The sequence below is a fragment of the Paroedura picta genome, chromosome 3, assembly GCF_049243985.1.
Source record: "Paroedura picta isolate Pp20150507F chromosome 3, Ppicta_v3.0, whole genome shotgun sequence".
NCBI lineage: Eukaryota > Metazoa > Chordata > Lepidosauria > Squamata > Gekkonidae > Paroedura > Paroedura picta.
In genome coordinates, this window is record NC_135371.1 from 50,008,408 (window position 1) to 50,026,889 (window position 18,482).

Below are 18,482 nucleotides of genomic sequence, written 5' to 3' on the forward strand. Positions count from 1 at the left end.
GATATCGAAATCAATGGATTGGAGCCACACGGAGGCTAAACAGATCTTTCTGCACACTTGGGGATGCCCAGGTGTCCAGAAAAATCTTCAAAAAATTACACAGGGGGTTTAAATTCCCCAAACAGTACAGTATCATTCTCTGTGCAAGCACACAGAATCCACTCACCTTACCTTTGGCAGTAGGGGTGCCATGGAGCCATGCTGGGTCCAATGGTGGCTTGCTTAGGGCCCTGCACTGGACCCAGCAGTGGCAGTGGTGCCTACACAATCTGGGTGCTGGGCCTACCACTGGTGATAGCAGCCTAGGATTATATACTAGGCTCGGTAGTGACTGTGCATGCTGGAAGACGTGCCAGGCGTGGGAACTACACTGATGCAGCCTGGGAACTTCAGTGGGCCTGCAGTCAGCTGAGACATAGGTCTGGAAGTTGTGCTGAGTTTAGGCCTGGTGAGAAAGTGTTGTGGGGTGAGGGGATTCCCTGTCCCACAAGTATCATGTGCCTACACTTGTTTTATATATACTTTATATTTGAAATGCTGACTTAATGGTTTGATGTTCGATGCCTTGGGGACCCTATTTAGGTGTAAAGGTGACATCGAACTACTTTAAAGAAATCACCAGGATCCAAATAGTGATGCCTTATAGTTGTTTCTTACTTTATATACACAGAATTAACGATGCCTTCTGATCAGTACGAACTGCAGCTTCAGAACAACACATTCAGCCCTGATGGAGACACATCCTGGCCCATTGCCAAGCTGGATCAGGCAACATCCACAGTTACTGCATTGCAACGGGGACAGACTAACATAATACTTGACCACAAAAATATCCTTCTGTGTGGAATTATTCAGAACAATATATTTCTGACTTCAGCCTAATGGCTGAAGAAATGTAATATTCTGATTCAGGCAGCAGTCTGTGAACTATTCATCTTGTGTTCAGTGACCTCCAGGTGATCATTGCAACAACTGCCTGGAGTAGTGTCCAACTAGTAGCATGATGCCTAGTAATAGCTAGCCTCTTTAGGTAATAGGGAACAATATACAGCTCTCTGTGAGCTGTCTGAGGAAGTGTGTATGCACACACAAAAGCTCACACCTTGAATAAATCTTTGTTGGTCTCAAAGGTGCCATTGGGCTTTAATTTAATTGCGCTACTCCAGACCAACACAACTACCCACTTGGATCCAGCTCTCTGACTTTCTTATTCCTCTCTGCCATTAGAAGAAGCTGGGCTAGACAATGTAAGTGGCCTGTATCCAGCCTGAAGAGTCTTCTTCCTGCTTCAGCGTCTCTTATGCCAGTGGCATAACAACATAAGCTGGAGAAAGTCTCCTTAGGCTGGAAGAAGACTTCAGAATTTGTTGAGCTTAGTTGCAGAATACAGGCATTGAGAGTGGCTGCAAGGAAACCCACAGTACACCAGTAATGACAAATGTAACAACTACTGCTATTGTCACCTGGAGGCCTCTACTCTGTGAATCAGACCAGAGTGGCTATAAACAATAAGAAACGGCATAGGAAGCCTCTTAAGTGAATATTGCTTTAATTGTAGGATTAACATTTGTTTCCTTTATCTTAATTCTTTCACCTTGACTAGTATGAAACAATGTCATGAATCATATTTAAATTTACAGAAGACTTTAAAACTTCTGGGGCTTATAATCTTTATGGGAAAATTTGTTCCTTAACTGATTTCCACGTATCAGTATGCAGGGTGCTTCTAAATTACCAAATGGTAGTATTTATGTTGTGGACCCAGGATACTTAGGTTGGTATTGCATGTTCAGCGTTAATGTGCCAGTTTTTATTGTTTATTTTTTGGGGGGAAATATTTAAATTTCACAGGTAACTGTAACAAGAATAGTTAAATAAAATGACTTCATATACACATTTATACTCTAGTAAAATGTTTTGTAAGTCATATAATGCCAAAAATATGGGGAGAAATCTTGAAATCTGCATGACTAAAATTACATTCTCATACTTAAGACTTCTGCATGCCTACTACCCTAAGAATTTCATTTTTAAGTAAGCTTCATTACTTCTGAAGTCCCTTTTCCCCTTTTGCAACTAGTTAGGAATGTGAAATAAGTATGCATGATTTTGATAACTTTTTTCATCATATAATTTGATGATCTATAGAAGTTTCTTACTAAGCCAAAATCTAAGCACTGTATGAATGTCAGGCACCTCTTTTTAACAGTACTTTTTGTAGTATTCTAATACATGTTAATGATATATGTGTGTGCTTCTCAATGCATTTCTGCTGTATAGGTTTTTCAATTCACCCTGGGGAGAGATGGGTCCTGGAAACAGAAAGGCTGTATGAAATAACAGTTGAAGTATATGATAAATCTAGTAATAAGGTTTATTTGTCAGATGTAAGTACAATACTGGTATATAGTTTCTTTAAAACATGTGTGCTTAATAAAAATGTCATATGTTGAAAGATTTAAATTTCTTTGTATTAAAGTTGCCACATTCTTCTTTTCTTTGTTTCACTTACCTTGTGTGTTCCTGTGTGTGTCAGACTGTTGTTTAAAGGTACAAGGATGGGGCAAGTAAGGTACAAGCACAGGGCAAGCAAAAAGATGCTATCCTTGTTGAAATGCAGTCCAAATTGTGATTTATTGCTAACTTTTAAGTTTTAAGATTAAAGCTGATTTAATTCTCTAAAATGTGAGTAGCCAAAATTAACTGTTAAAAGTATATTCTTTTACATTTTAATGACTATGCAATAACCTAAGTTGAAAGTGAAATGTATATATTAGAGAGTGAATTTATTGGAGAGTGAATTTATATGGATCCCAGTAATGCATGTTAAAAGGTAGCAGCAGACTAGCCAGATAATACAATCCACTCTTAAGCAAGGGGACTGCACTCAAGTTGCTCTTGACCAGAATCTGAGAAGAATTTTCACATTTGCCTATAGGGTTCTTTGATTTAACATTTCTTCTTCAAGCTGGAATTCTTAATTGGCATCATCATATCAAAGAGTTTAGGAAGGATAGAATGAATTCTGTTTGGCTGTTTGCTTTATGTTTATTAGTTTGCCAGTTAGGTGCAGATTTTTTTATTAGATTAGATGCAGAGTATATATTATGTTATAATATAGAGATAAAAAAGCAATTTGGTTGCTGGAAATTTCAAAAAGTACCCATTCTACATGAGGTTAGCATAGTTTGGTTAGGTTAGCATAGTTTGAATGAGTTCCTTTCCATACTGTTTTCATTTGGTACTCAGTCACAGTTTTCAGCAATGTTGTGGCCAATTAAAATCTCACATGCTGTTGTGGACCAAAACAAGAAGAGTAATAGATGCTCTTAGTGACTATCTCAAATAGTTCCTTATAACAACATGAGAAATACCGAATATACATATTCAGTAAGAGATTCAGTAATCACATTTGCCTATCTAATTTCAGAATCTCAGAATTGATACATATTTTGCAAAAGAATACTTCATAGTTCTACAGTCCTCTCTGAATGGATCATATCACCACGTGAAAGCAATAAGGGAAGGGCAAACTATTATTACTGCTTCATTAACATCTATTGTGGATCAGGTATGTCTGCTTAAAAAGAAACCCTTTTCAGATATGAAGTATTTTTTCTGAAGTAAAAAATGGAAAATGCAGGAACTTGAGGTTCAAAATAGATAATAAATGTATGTTGAGTTCAGCAAAACTAGATAATAGTTTACTGTTCAATAATAAACACATTTATTTTGAATGAGATTTACTTCCAGGAATTGTCTTTACAAATATGTGACCCATTCATAAATTGTTTTTGAACTAATAGTTCATTTCCAATCTGATGAATTTATGACTTATTTGTAAAGTCCTGCTGAGATCACCAGGACATACCGTATTTGCCGGCGTATAAGATGACTGGCCGTATAAGACGACCCCCCAACATTTCCACTCAAAACACAGTACTATGGGCCACTATATCCCACTGGCACCAGCTATGTCTATCCCAACTGAAGTGCACCCGGCGTATAAGACGACCCCCCCACTTGGAGGCATGTTTTTCAGGGGGGAAAAGTAGTCTTATACGCCAGCAAATACTGTATTTATAATTGGTCTATACAGTAAAGTAGTAAAGCTTTTCTGGAACTGTACTGGTGTAGGCTGTATTAGAGGTTGCATGTCTGAAAATTCTATCAGTGATAAAATAAAAATTCCTCTGTTCACATAGAAAAAGAATACGTCAGGGAGAAGGCTGAGCTGATAAATCCAGATTTAAGTTTTCTGTCAGTGTAATAGAACAACTTCCTCCCACTGCAGCCCACTGATCTCTACAAAATATTGTGGAGTATTGGGCCCTGAGTAACAGCTTGAGGAGGGTCTGCAATGGGTGGGGGAATTAATGGAAATTGTCACCTTACTCTAGATTCCACTCATTGGTTCTCAAACATCTTGCTAACAATTTGCCACGTGAAATAAAGCAATGTTTCAATGCAAGATAGGTCCAATCAATTCCAGATGCTTGTCTGGTGATTTACTTAATGAACTAGAACACTATTTCTTAGTTAAGAATGAAGAAGCTTTTATAACATTTGGAGAAACATCTTGGTTTAGAAGAAAGTGGTTTGTGTAATAATTTTTAGTATGGAATTAGAAGAAGAAGAAGAAGAGTTGGTTTTTATATGCCACTTTACCAGGAGGAGACTCAAAAGTGGCTTATAATTACCTTCCCTTTCCTCTCCCCCAACAGACACACTGTGAGGTAGGTGAGGCTGAGAGCTTCTGACAAGGACTGCTTAGTCAGAAGAGCACTAGCACTTCTGTGACGAGGCCAGGGTCACCCAGTTGGCTGCCTGTGGAGGAGCAGGGACTCAAAACTGGCTCACTAGATTAGAAGCTACCGTTCTTAATCACTACACCAAGCTGCCTCTTTTTAAAAATAAGAAATGCCATCCCTGGGCACAAATATGGAGCAATATTTTCTTGTAATAGGTGTCTATATTCCTTGTGGCTTGAAGTTCAGTGACCCAATCATAGTGTGAAAAATAAGTAAATACAAAGAAAATGGATTTTTCTTCTGAATAAAACTTTTTAGGATTATATTTTGCATTGACAATACTGTGTGGTAAAATGAGCTTTTAGAGGTTTCACCATGTTGAGGAAAGTCCTAAGCTGACCAGGGTCCTAAGCTGCTATACCTCATTGATGGTATTTCTTTTGCAAATACTATGTGCAATTATTATTACTATTACTATTAATTTCCCGCCTCTCCTGACAGGCTCAAGGTGGGTCACAGCAACTAACCCCATTAAAATTCCCATTAAAACCTCAAACTACCAACATGACGGCTAAAAAAAAAATCCCGTCTCTCCCTCACTATCAAAAAAGGTGAAGAGGAGAGGATGGAGGGGAGTAGCGTACACTCTGACTCCTGGGGGGCAACGATGTCCCTGATTCGCTGACCCCTAGGGCCCGCAGTTCACCCGGGAGCTCATTCCACCAGATAGGGGCCAGGACTGAAAAGGCCCTGGCCCTGGTCGAGGCTAGGCGTGCTTCCTTCGGGCCGGAGACAACCAACAGGTTCTCACCTGCAGAGCAGAAGGCCCTGCGGGTGGCATAGGGCGGTAGGCAGTCCCTCAGCTATGTGGGTCCCAACCCACGCATGGCCTCAAAGGTTAAAACCAGAACCTTGAACCGGGTCCGGGCAGCAATTGGCAGCCAGTGCAGCTGCCTCAGCACCGGCTGGATATGGGCCCTCCAGGATATTCCAGTGAGGACCCTAGCAGCTGCATTTTGCACTAGCTGTAGTTTCCGGGTCAGGGATAAGGGTAGGCCTGCGTAGAGCGAGTTACAGAAGTCGATTCTGGAGGTGACTGTCACATGGATCACTGTGGCCAAGTGGTCAGGGGACAGGTAGGGCGCTAGTAGCTGGGCCGAGCAAAGATAGAAAAATGCCTAGCCCGCTACTCTCTTGACCTGCGCCTCCATAGTTAGAGAGGCATCAATGGTCACACCCAGATTCCTAGCTTGGGACACGATGGTAAGTTGCACCCCTGCTAGAGTGGGTAAGCGCACTGCCTGCTCCCGCCCCTTTCCCCCCAGCCACAGGACCTCCGTCTTGGAGGGTTTGAGTTTCAGGCGACTCTGCTCAAACCATTGAGACACCGCTTCCAAACATCTGGCAAATGGTTCCGGGGGGGGGGGGGAGTCCAGGTGGACGTCCATTAGGAGATAGAGCTGGGTGTCATAAGCGTACTGATGGCAACCCAGGCCAAAGCTCCGTATCAGCTGAGCCAGAGGGCGCATGAAGATGTTGAACAATGTGGGGGAGAGTACCGTACCCTGAGGGTGTCTGTAGGGCCATGAGAACTCTTCCCCCACAGCAACTCTCTGGGACCGGTTCTGGAGGAAGGAGCGTATCCAACACAAAGCTGTGCTCTGTATCCCCGTGCCAGCTATGCGATGGACCAACAGTTCGTGGTCCACAATGTCAAAGTCCGCCAATAGGTCTAAAAGGACCAACCAAGACATCTAAACCTTTTACTAATGGCAGGAAACGAAGAGGAACTAAAGAGCCTCCTGATGTTGGTGAAGGAGGAGAGTGCAAAAGTTGGTTTGAATCTCAACATCAAGAATATAAAGATCATGGCATCCGGCCATCTCAATTCCTGGCAAATAGATGGGGAAGAAATGGAGATAGTGTCAGATTATATTTTCCTGGGCTCCAAGATCACTGCAGATGGGGACTTCAGCAAAGAAATTAAAAGATGCTTACTCCTGGGGAGGAAAGCTATGGCAAATGTAGACAGCATCCTAAAAAGCAGAGACATCACCCTGCAAACAAAAGTGCATCTATTCAAGGCTGTGGTCTTCCCAGTTGCAATGTATGGCTGTGAAAATTGGACCATAAGGAAGGCCGAACGTCAAAGAATTGAGGCTTTTGAACTCTGGTGCTGGAGAAGACTCTTGTGAGTCCCTTGGACTGCAAGACGAACAAACCGGTCAGTCCTAGAGGAGATCAGCCCTGACTGCTCCTTAGAAGGTCATATCCTGAAGATGAAGCTCAAATACTTTGGCCACCTCATGAGAAGGAAGGACTCCCTGGAGAAGAGCCTAATGCTGGGAGCAATTGAGGACAAAAGAAGAAGGGGACGACAGAGAATGAGGTGGCTGGATGGAGAAACTGAAGCAGTTGGTGCTAAATGGACTCCGGGGAATGGTAGAGGACAGGAAGGCCTGGAGGATCATTGTCCATGGGGTCATGATGGGCTGGACATGACTTCGCACATAACAACAACAAGAACATGTGCATTTACAGGAGAGCAAATTCCCTTTAAGCTCAGAGGAATTTATTCTGATTGATCATGCACAGCATTGCATTGTTCTTTTCCCAGTCTCATCTGAAAGGGAGAGGAGATCTTTTCAGAGTCTACCACTGGGAGTGGTAAATTTAAAGTTTAATTCTTCCTTGTTTCCTTGCTATTTATATTTGGGGGGGAGGGTGAGTTTATCTGGCCTCTCCTCTTGTTTCCTATTGTCCTTCCTCTTAATACCAGGAAAACCTTTTGGAATCAAGACTGCCCTGACAATTGCATATATCCAAAAACAAGTTTCTTTTTCTCACTCTGAATTATCTTATTAATTTATAGTATCCTAGCCTGTATCTTTTAACATTTGGGTAATTAATGTGTAATAATTGTATATTACTTATTTTTTACAGGATGGAGGTGTTCACACATTACCAGCTCCTGTACTAAACCACCAAGAAATAGACATTTATGTCCCCATTGCCCTTTCACCAGACATTTTGACATTTCCATGGCAGTCAAGAGCAGGAGCCTATCAGTACACAATAAAGGTAAGTGTTAAAAGACATCTAAATGCAGAGAACAGTCAATTTTAGCTATTTTTATTCCATCTTGAAGCTCTTGCCATAATTCCATTAGGAACTGGAATTTTCTTACAGTTCAACTGCAGGTGCCTGCTGTTTTGAAAGCTGCATTTTGTTTTATGGTACCAACTTATGATTCAGGAGCCTTTCTTTGCACAAAGTATGATTGCAGAACACAATCTGTGCTAGCAGAAATTGACAAAAGAAAAAACAGAAAAATGCTTGTGGTTTGCTGCATCCTGGTTCCATAAATTAGCAGCTGCATTGAATGCCAAGAAGATGTTTGGGAACGAATGAGCATCCCCCTAGAGTACTGCATTGACATACTTCACTTCCTCTGTTTCATTCACTAGAGCAATAACATTGTTATTGGAAGGCAAAGGCCGTAGCATTATTTATTGTAGATCTTCCAACCATGACTTTTCTTCTGCACTTTTCATGCTTCCTTCATTTCTGGGGAATAAGGTTAACAAGAACCATATTTTAATGAAACTTTTTAAAGGATAAAACAAACTGCTAGTCTAGTAAGGTTTTGTTAGTTTATAATTATTATATATATATATATATATGTGAAATACAAATTTGTTATAACCTTTGATAATATTTCATGTGTTCAGCTGTTTATAAAAATGCTTTTATACAAAAAGAGAAATATGTAGTAAACATATAAACATCAGAAAAAAAACATTATAGTCTTTTCTTGTAAAACTGTACAGATTAAAGTATAATTAAAATGAAGCTATTTTTATTTCATAAGAATAATATTGTTTATATTTTGAAGTTAATGTTGTGCATTCCTTTCCTCTTTCAACTTGTCCAAATTGAAAGAATAATTTCTTCTAAGTCGTTCACAATATAAAACCAATAAAATACAATATAACACCCATAAAAACTTAATTATACAATATATAATACAAATAAAAGCCAAAAAAAGGTGGCAGCATAATCTCTCCATAAGTATCTCTTAAGGTTTGCCTACCCACCTGTCAATGTACTCGTCCATTCTGGTCATCTTCAAAGGCCCTGCTTCAGGTGCCCCTACCATCTAAGGTTAGTTGGGTGGCAATCTAGGAAAGGGCCTTATTGGACATGACAATGAAACTTTGGACTCCTTCTCCAGAGAGATTCGTGTGTCTCCTTCTGTCATCATCTTCTACCAGCAGGTGAAGGTTTTTTTGTTTGGTTTAGTGTTACCTCACTGTTATTGGCCTTCCCCCCTTATTATGTTATGATGTATGTTTGAATATTTTAGGTATGCTTGTATTTTAAATGCTGTTTTAATGCCTTGGTGTTTTAATGTTGATTTTTTTTATTTTGGGGTTTGGAACGGCAGCATGGAAATATTTTAAATCAATCAAATATTTGTTTACTTTCTCTGAAACAATAATTCAATCCACCTCCTGAATTAAAGCACTGTAGCTTGAGGTAAAAGTCCCATTCTGTTCTGAATCTTTGAACAGTCCTTTCCTTATAACAAATACTTTGAAGACCCAAGAAGGATTTACGCCCCTTCAGACAGCCGCCCACTTGTATAGTTACCAAGCGACCATTGCTGGATCAAGAATGATACCATGGAAATAACAAATGGGAAGTCAATTGTCTTGATCCACAGAAATAATATACCTGCATTGACTGAAACGTGTACGTGGGCAGATCTGCAAATTCATTGAACCATAAAACTGAAATGTCTGTAAAATCTCTACCATTTTATATGATAAATCTGAATCACTCAGAAAAATGGAACCATGTAATGCTGCCTTGTATTAAAGTTTGCAAGAGGAAATGAAGTATCTTCTCTATTTCTGTACTATGTATTGTAATGGTGCAAGCTATATTGTGTGCTTCTTGACCTTCAGCTGTATCTTGCTGTACAAATATTTTTAGTATTGTTTTACTCCTCTATAATATTTGACTAGCTAGCTGCAGGATCTTTGTATGTGTTAGGTGTCATCAAGCCACTTACAACTTTTGTCACCGTATGAATTGATGACCTCCCAGATGTCCTATGATTAAGTTTTTCATTTCTTGCAGACATAAGTCTGTGGCTTTCTTTTTAGTAACTTTATGCTACAGAAATTAGGTGATGCCAAATAAAGCAAACACATTGCTATGAAGCTTCCTGCATGTATGGCATAGTATGGGAGATCCATGGCTTGGTGATAGTGCAGCTGCTTGACACGCAGAAGGTGCCAGTTTCAATCTGTGGCATCTACAGTTTTAAAAAATCTGGCAGTAGGTGACATGAAAGGCCTCTGCATAAGAGCCTGGATCGTTTATGCACTGGGAACTTCATTGCCCCAGCTCCTGTGCAGGAGCACAAATCAGGGGTGGATGAGGTGCACCAGGCCAAATGCTCCCCCATGTGGGTGCAGGAAGAGGTGGGACAACCTGCCACGACTAAAACTCCAGCCTGCAGCCCGGCATGAAACCTCCAGTGCATAAACGGTCCTGGAGAGCCACTCCCAGTCTTAGACAATACTGACCTTTATGCACCAAGAATCTGATTCAGATTAAGTATCCAGCTTCATGTGTTCAACTGTATTAACAGTTTTAGATTATATTTGAATTCTTGAATATATTTAGTCTTGGAAATAGAGATGTTTAATTCAATAATTGAAAATTACAGCTTTTTTTCCTTCCTGCCCGCCACCCTCCAGTTTTTTTTAACATGCTAGTTTTAAAAATAATTCTATAGCAGATTTAAGCATTCTCAATGTATGCACCTCTGCACAACATACCCAGGAGGAAATTTAGCATGCAGGAGCACTGCAAAGAGGGTGGGTGGGTATGATTCAGAACTGTGCCATTAGTTTTTTTGTCTTTCCCAATTAATTACACAGACTAGATTTACATTGCCAGTGTGTTTCTTATGGTGGTGGGGAAGATGTATGTGGCTACAGAGGGGAAATGGGTGATGTGGATCTTTGATGCCCATAGCATACCAAGTTACCTTGCTGCTCATTGCATGAGGTCATTCATCAAAGTCACAGGGTATGAAAGTGTAATTTTGTTTTTTGTGTTTAGTCCACAAAAATAAAGCTTAACTTCCAAGGAAGTGCTTAAATATCTTCTGGAGGCTGCTGAGGTTTAATTTCAGGAAAGGACTTGGTCTTGAAGATACAGAAATTGAATCTTTAAAGAGTCTGACAATGGGCGAAAATGGTACAGACCTCTGAGTCTAATGGTAAATAGAAGTACTTTTCACTGTTGTCAGTCACTGACTTCTGATGGGTTTCTGGAGCTATGAATATACACTGCTAACCTCCCCTTAAGGCTAAAAATAAAGACACAATGACAGCAAGAAATCAATTTTCACTCCTTTCTTTGTCCCCTTTTGCCATTTATACTTTGCAGTAATTCCCATTGGTAAAAAACATTTTCAGCACTACACAGGTTAGCTGTACTGAGACTTAAAATCATTCAGTTGTCTGTCTCTGACTTTCAGTAACAGGAAATTAATCCGCGTTCTAAAAAATACAGCAATTCTATAAGCTGAGCCTCTTGTGTGCTGACTTGCAAAATGATATGCTGACTACAGGCACTATTGATCACTGAGATATCTCCAAGTATCAAATTTTTTGTGGAATATGGACAGGCAGTAGGAGTGATGTGGGTGGCAGTCATAGTAAGAGGCAAAATGCCTGTGTGCAAGGGAGTGAGAGGATAAAATGCATTGAAGGGTGGGTAGTTGATGTTTCTGGTCTAACAGAATTCTTTCCTCAAACCCTAGTCTGGCTTGCAGCCAGACAGAGCCTTTTCTATATTCACAACCAGACTGTAAGCCAATCAAGGATGTGTTCAGCTGTAACCAAGCAACTCAAACATGGAAGATGCTTATTGATCACAGCTGGGAGTTGGTTTATGCTCCTCCAGTACGTCCTTAACCTTATGCTGGAACACAGGAAGGCTGTGTGTGTTTGTGGAGTGGGGAATCAGAAGGCAACTCACAACTGATAGGGGTTATGCTGGAAATGGGCTATTGATCCTTCTCCCATTGCAGAAACTGCTGTACCATGATGTGGGAGATCAGAACAGATTAGCCTCTATTCTCCCACTGCAGTTGAGAGAAGAGACTCAGGTTTTTCTCTACCTTCCCTGCAGGCTGAGGAGAAAGAAACCAAAACATTTCCAACCCCTCCATTGCAACAGAGAAAGAAGAGATTGTTAGTTTTCCATCTCCAAGCTCTGTCTGTGGGGGGGGGGGGGGCATAAGCGACGCTTCTAATCTCCCCATTATAGTGGTGTGGGATCTTCTCTTTGTAACTCAGGCCAACAGCTTTGTTTAAGAAGAAGAAATGTGGTCTGTTTCTTGCATCCTAACCCGACTCTGACGAAGAGGAGTGCTCTTTTCTCTACAGAACATGCATGACAGTATGGGATCAAGAAAGGAGAATGGAAATAATCTTGGTTATGATCACTGCCTCAATTTGCTGCTTCTCAATTTGCTCATCTCAGAAAGGGATACAGCAAAGCTTTAAAGTTGAGCAATCAGAAGTATGTAACTTCCAGCTTGATGCCTATGATCAGTTGGAAGCTAGTCTCAATTCCACCACCTACCCCCACCCCACAGTGGCACAATTTTTAAAAAAATTATTATGAAGGAAACATTTCCTCAGCATGAGAACAAAAGCCAGCTCTTAGTTGATCCTTCATCAGGTGGGAATTGGCTTCTGATGGTTGGGACTTAACCTGTTCCTGCAAATAGATGTGAACAGGTTGTGAACAAGTGAATAAATGACAAAATGTGATAAAATAATTACCTTAATTGACACTGGCAGATGTTCAGGCAACCATAGAGTTGACAGTTCCAAGCTACACTGTTGTATTATATACATAGGGAGAATATATATTACAATAGCTAATATCTAATTGAAAAGATGTCATGTCTCAAGGTATTTGTAGTAATATAGTTATGTTTGGTTGATTCCTTTTTCATTTATGGTTTTAGGCTCAAGGTGGAAGTGGCAACTTTACCTGGTCCACGTCTAACCCAAATGTTGCCACAGTGACCGTTAAGGGACGAATGACAACTGGAAATGAGATTGGAGTTAGTGTGATACGTGCCAGTGATGTTCAGAATCCATTACACTATGGGGAAATGAAGGTAAACAATATTTACTTTTGTTCTTCTTTGCAAAGAGACATTATCAGAAGCTGCTGGGAAAAGGCCTCTGTACTATCAGCAAGGTAGCAGAGAAATTCTTAAACCATGAACCTTTCAGTGTTTAGAGTATTTTGCTTGCAAGGTTCAGATAAGACAGGAAGTGTAGAACATGTTTATTTCTTTCCCATAAGAGGGTTTCCTTAGATGGAATATTGATGCTAGTTAAAAAGCAGCTGCCTTAACTAAGAACATGAATGTTAACTCAAAATAACGTGGAAGCAGTTTTGTATGCATGGCATTGTAATAGGCTGTTATTACTCTTGTATCCAATTAGAGAATCTGGATTACTTTGCGTATTCAAACAATTTAGCAGAAGTTTTCCAGGATTTATCTCTTAATGATTGCTATCAACCTTTAGATCGGATAGTGCAGCTCTGTTTTTTTAATTATAAGCAGCAAATTGGACCAGTTAGCTTGTGTGTAACGTATAGGAAGCCTTGGCTATCCCAGTGAACCCCAAAAAGTATCCCAAGTCAGTGGTATCACAAAAATCATACAAAGCCAAAGCATCAATCTATTATAAAGAAATGCTATATAACAGCACCAGGACAAAACTGAACAAATCTCAACAGCCACATAAGGATGGGAACTAATTATGGGAAAACTTAGGTGGGTCACAGCGTGACTGTAGTCAATTGGTTTTGGAAAGAAAGAAAAAAAAGTGACTAAGGGCACAATCTAGAAGAAAATTATCCAGCATAGGGAGGCAAGCTTTCTTTGGGGAGAGACACATCTCCCAGGGCAGATTTGGCAAGTTTTTTTTTAAATATATATATATTTACCTTATTTATATCCCACCTCTCTCCCCAATCTGAAGCTTCTCTAGCTGAGGGAAGGGTCAAGCTTCTTGGAGCAGAGGATCACCATTCCAGGCCAGGTGCATATCCCTGAGTAATATCAGTTCACCTCTGAAGATACTTCAGTGGGATCCACCTTCCCAGTTCCATGACAAAAGTGTGAGCAAAGACATCTATGGAGATGGAGGGAGAGAGGGAAAGGGATGCTAACTAAAAGTCCATATATCTAATTCCTAATTTGCCCCACCTGTGAATATTTAAATCCAGAGATTAGAGCGCTCAATATATGTGGCACATCTATCTACAAACCTGAGAAACACCCTAGGATTATTAAAATATTAAAAATATTACAATATTAAATATTTAAAAATATTTTAAAAATATTTAAAATATTTAATATTAAAATATTAAAAATAATTTTAAAATATTAAATATTAAATATTAAAAATATTAAATATTAAATATTAAAAAACACATTGTGGAGAGATTAAGCATCCCAAAACAAGGGAATGAGTGAAAGAAATTGATGTTCTCTGAGATTTTAGTGGCCAATGACAGGGTTGCCACAATATTGCCAGCTTTGAAAACTTGATTTCTGTCACTAAAAGGTATAGGAGGAAAGGAAAAATAGGGCCCTTTCCAGCACTGTTATCACCTCCCAGTCCACCTTTGCTTGCCTCCATGCGGCCCTAGAGAGAAGACAGGTACAGAACCAGCAGCAACTACTGGGCAAGTTGATTGTACTATTTTTTACTACATTCAAGTGATTGTGAAATGTTTTTAGCAATGAAGATCTAAATACAATGTTGGATTATTGCTGTTGGATTATTACTGTGCTTCTACATCTAAATTTAGTTCACATTAATTCCTCTAGAAGTTCAGCCCCTTATGTTTTCAGATAGATTAAGAACAAGTATTTTTGTAAAAAAAAAAAAAAAAAAAGGCAGTGATTCAAAATATTCAGACCTAACCAAGATAAAAAAATCATTGCACAATTAGAACAAGCAAAGATTATTATTATTATTTATTCAATTTGTATGCCTGCCGCTCTCAGAAACCATCTTGCGGTGGTTCACAATATTTCAATATAAATCAGTACATTAAAAACCATTAAAATTCCCCACTTAAAAACCCATAAACAGTGATTCGCTCACAGTGATGGTAATTGAATAAAACTATTCCCACATAGGCCCACTAGATGGGCAGAAGGGAGTAGATGGATAATTGGGCATAGGATGGAACAATCTGGGGAACCATGCCAGTCTAATTCTGGCTCCCCCCCCCTCCGGGGAAAGGGGCCCAATCTTAGCCCCTGGGCCACCACCCAGCCTTAGACAAACGCCTGGCAGAAGAGCTCCGTTTTGCAAGCGGAACTCAGAGAGCTCTGACAGGGCCTGCAGCTCTTCAGGGAGCTCATTCCACCTGGTATGGGCCAGGACCAAAAAGGCCCTGGCCTTTGTCAAGGCCAGGTGTGCCTCCTAGGGTCCTGGGATCATCATCAGATTCTTACCAGCAAAGCAAAAGTGCCTTGCGAGGAGCATAAGGAGGTAAGCAGTCCCTCAAGTATGCAGGACCCAAGCCGCGTATAACCTTGAAGGTTAATATCAAAACCTTGAATCTGATCCGGAAACAAACTGGCATCCAGTGTAGCTGCTTCAGCAGAGGCTGAACATGGGACTTCCAAGATTATTTAGTGAGGACCTGTGCAACTGCATTCTGTACCAGCTGTAACTTCCGGGTCAGGGACAAGTGTAGGCCCACACAGAGCGAGTTACAGAAGGCTAACTTAGAAGTGACTATTGCATGGATCACATTGGCCAGGTGTTCTGGGGGCAGGTTAGAGCGTTAGTAGTCAAGCTTGGCGTAGGTGGAGAAACACCATCTGAGCTACCTTGGTGACCTGGGCCTCCATGGAAAGTAAGGCATCCAGAATATCTCCCAAATTCCTGGCTTAGGACACAGATGACAATTGGACCCCGTCAAGTTGTCATCTGTGTCCCCAGGATGACTACTGTGAGCAACCAATAGATCTGTCTTCACTTAAACAGAGGAGGACATTCTGAGATATTTGGGGTACTTTCTTCTCTATGATCTCTCGAGTCAGGAAGTAGGTAATTCTTTTCCATCTCCAGTGAGAAGGAAGTGACTGCCACTTAGCTTCTCAGCCTCCTTATGAACGCAGGATAGCTGGAGGAAGCTTTGGTCATAGACCCAGCCCAGTCTGGCTTCCGGTATGGCCGTGGGGTTGAAACAGCTCTGGTCGCCCTGATGGTTGACTTCCATCACTAACTGGACTAAAGCAGGTCTGTGCTGCAGCATTAAATACGGTCGATCACGAGTAACTAGCTTGCCACCTCACTGATGCCAGGATGCAAGGGATAACTCTTCAATGGCTGATCTTTCTCCGGACAGAGGGTAGCAATTGGAGAGAACAAATCTTATAGTTTTCAGCTCCCATGTGGAGTGACTTGAATGAGATACTGCTAGACCAAATTACAAAATATTCAAAAAGGGAGGAAACAGTGGTCATGGGTGATTTCAGTTACCCAGATATCTGTTGGACCAACTCTGCTAAAAATACAAACTCCGTTAAATTCTTAAATTGTCTTGCTGACAGCTTCATTTCACAGAAGGTAGAAAGGGAAACCAGGGGCTATGCTATGCTGTGGACATAGTTAATCTGGATTTCATTAAAACTTTTGATAAGGTTCCACATGATATTCTTGTTGATAAGTTGGTAAAATTTGGTGTGGATCGATAATTGGTTGACAGATTGTACCCAGATGTTACTTTTTAATCATTCAGCATCTTCTTGGAAAAGAATGACAAGTGGAGTACCCCAAGGATCTGTCCTGGGGCCTGTGTTGTTCAATATATTTATAAATTATTTGGATGAGGGATTAGAGGGGATACTCATTAAATTTGCAGATGATACTAAATTGGGAGGGGTAGCAAACACAACAGAAGACAGAATCAGAATACAGGATGATCTTGATAGGCTCGAGAAGTAGGCTAAACTGAATGAAATGAAGTTCAATGGGGACAAATGTACAGTTCTGCATTTAGGTAGGAAAAACCAAATACACCAATATAAGATGGGGGAGACTTGTCTTGGCAGTAGTATGTGCGAAAAGGATCTAGGAGTCTTAGTAGACCATACATTGAACATGAGTCAGCAGTGTGACTCGGTGGCTAAGAAGGCAAATGGGATTTTGGGCTGTATCAAACGAAGTATTGTGTCCAGATCATGGGAGGTGATGGTACCACTGTACTCTGCTCTGGTTCAGCCTCACTTGAAGTACTGTATTCAGTTTTCGTCACCCCAGTTGAAGAGGGATGTAGACAAAATGCCTGTCCAGAGGAGGGCAACAAAGATGGTGAGGGGTTTGGAGACGAAGACGTATGAAGAAAGGTTGGGGAGCTTGGTCTGTTTAGCCTGGAGATGACTGAGAGGGGATTTGATAACCATCTTCAAGTATTTAAAAGGCTGCCATATAGAGGTTGGAGCAGAGTTGTTCTCTCTTGCCCCGGAGAGACGGACCAGAACCAATGGGATGAAATTAATTCAAAAGAAATTCTGTCTAAACATCAGGAATAAGTTCCTGACAGAGTGGTTTCTCAATGGAACAGGCTTCCTCGGGAGGTGGTGGGTTCTCCATCTTTAGAAATGTTTGAACAGAGGCTAGATAGCCATCTGATGGAGAGGTTGATTCTGTGAAGTTTCAAAGGGGTGGCAGGTTACAGTAGATGAGTGATTGGGATGTGAGTGTCCTGCATAGTGCAGGGGGTTGGACTAGAATACCCATGAGGTCCCTTCCAACTCTATGATTCTATGAGGAGTTCTCTCCCCAATCCTATTCAATATCTTTATGTGCCCTCTTGTCCAGTTGGTATGGAGATTCAGGCTGGGACGTTATCAATATGCTGATGACACCCAGGATGGGGTACAACTATGTAGCAGCCATAAACCTGGTCGTGATCTTCGAAACCTCCATCTCCATGGAGGAACAGGTCTCAAGAGTAGGACAACTGGTGTTCTTTTCCCTGTGCCAAGCTAAGCTACTAGTGCCCTACCTGGCCCCAGAACACCTAGCCACAGTGATCCAAGCAACAGTCACCGTAGGCTGGATTTCTACAATTCACTCTACTCAGGCCTACCCTTATCCTTCATCCAGAAGCTACAACTGGTGCAGAACTCAGCAGCCAGGGTTCTTACTAGAACACCTTGCAGGGCCAACATTCAGCCCACTCTCAGCCAGCTGTACTGGCTGCCTTTTCCTGTCTACCTTTTCAGGAAAAGCCACTTGTTCAGGCCTAGAAGAAGACACAGGTAGCCATCTAAATTTTTCCACAAAAAACAAAGTGTACCCTGCAGAATGGCAAAGGTTAAGGGAAATCTGCTAGGGCTTTAGATAATAAGGAACATCTCTTCTATGGTGGGGACTCAGGGAATCTTTGCAATACAGCAGAATTCGGGGAAGAATATGTCTTCTGTGTGTTCCCATGTGTATAGGCTTCAATGAAGCAGTTTGTTAAGCAGCAGTGGGAGATCAGAGAGGCAGGCTTCTCAGAAAAACACCTCAATGGACATCCCTGTCTCTCCCCCCCCCTCACCCCAGTCCATTAGTGTTCCTCTCAAAGAGATATGAAATCATC

The 18,482-nt window shown here is 40.9% G+C and overlaps 1 protein-coding gene across 4 annotated transcripts in view; it reads left to right on the top strand.

Moving 5' to 3' along the window:
• NUP210 (nucleoporin 210) overlaps nucleotides 1-18,482 on the top strand; it is a 131,742-nt gene that overhangs the window by 36,747 nt on the left and 76,513 nt on the right. For all 4 annotated transcript variants that reach the window (XM_077325606.1, XM_077325608.1, XM_077325605.1 and 1 more), the window contains exons 7-12: nucleotides 671-829; nucleotides 1,706-1,774; nucleotides 2,281-2,387; nucleotides 3,431-3,571; nucleotides 7,695-7,832; nucleotides 12,814-12,969. In XM_077325606.1, coding sequence (XP_077181721.1) covers nucleotides 671-829; nucleotides 1,706-1,774; nucleotides 2,281-2,387; nucleotides 3,431-3,571; nucleotides 7,695-7,832; nucleotides 12,814-12,969 — 770 coding nt within the window. The remainder of the gene's footprint in view (nucleotides 1-670; nucleotides 830-1,705; nucleotides 1,775-2,280; nucleotides 2,388-3,430; nucleotides 3,572-7,694; nucleotides 7,833-12,813; nucleotides 12,970-18,482) is intronic.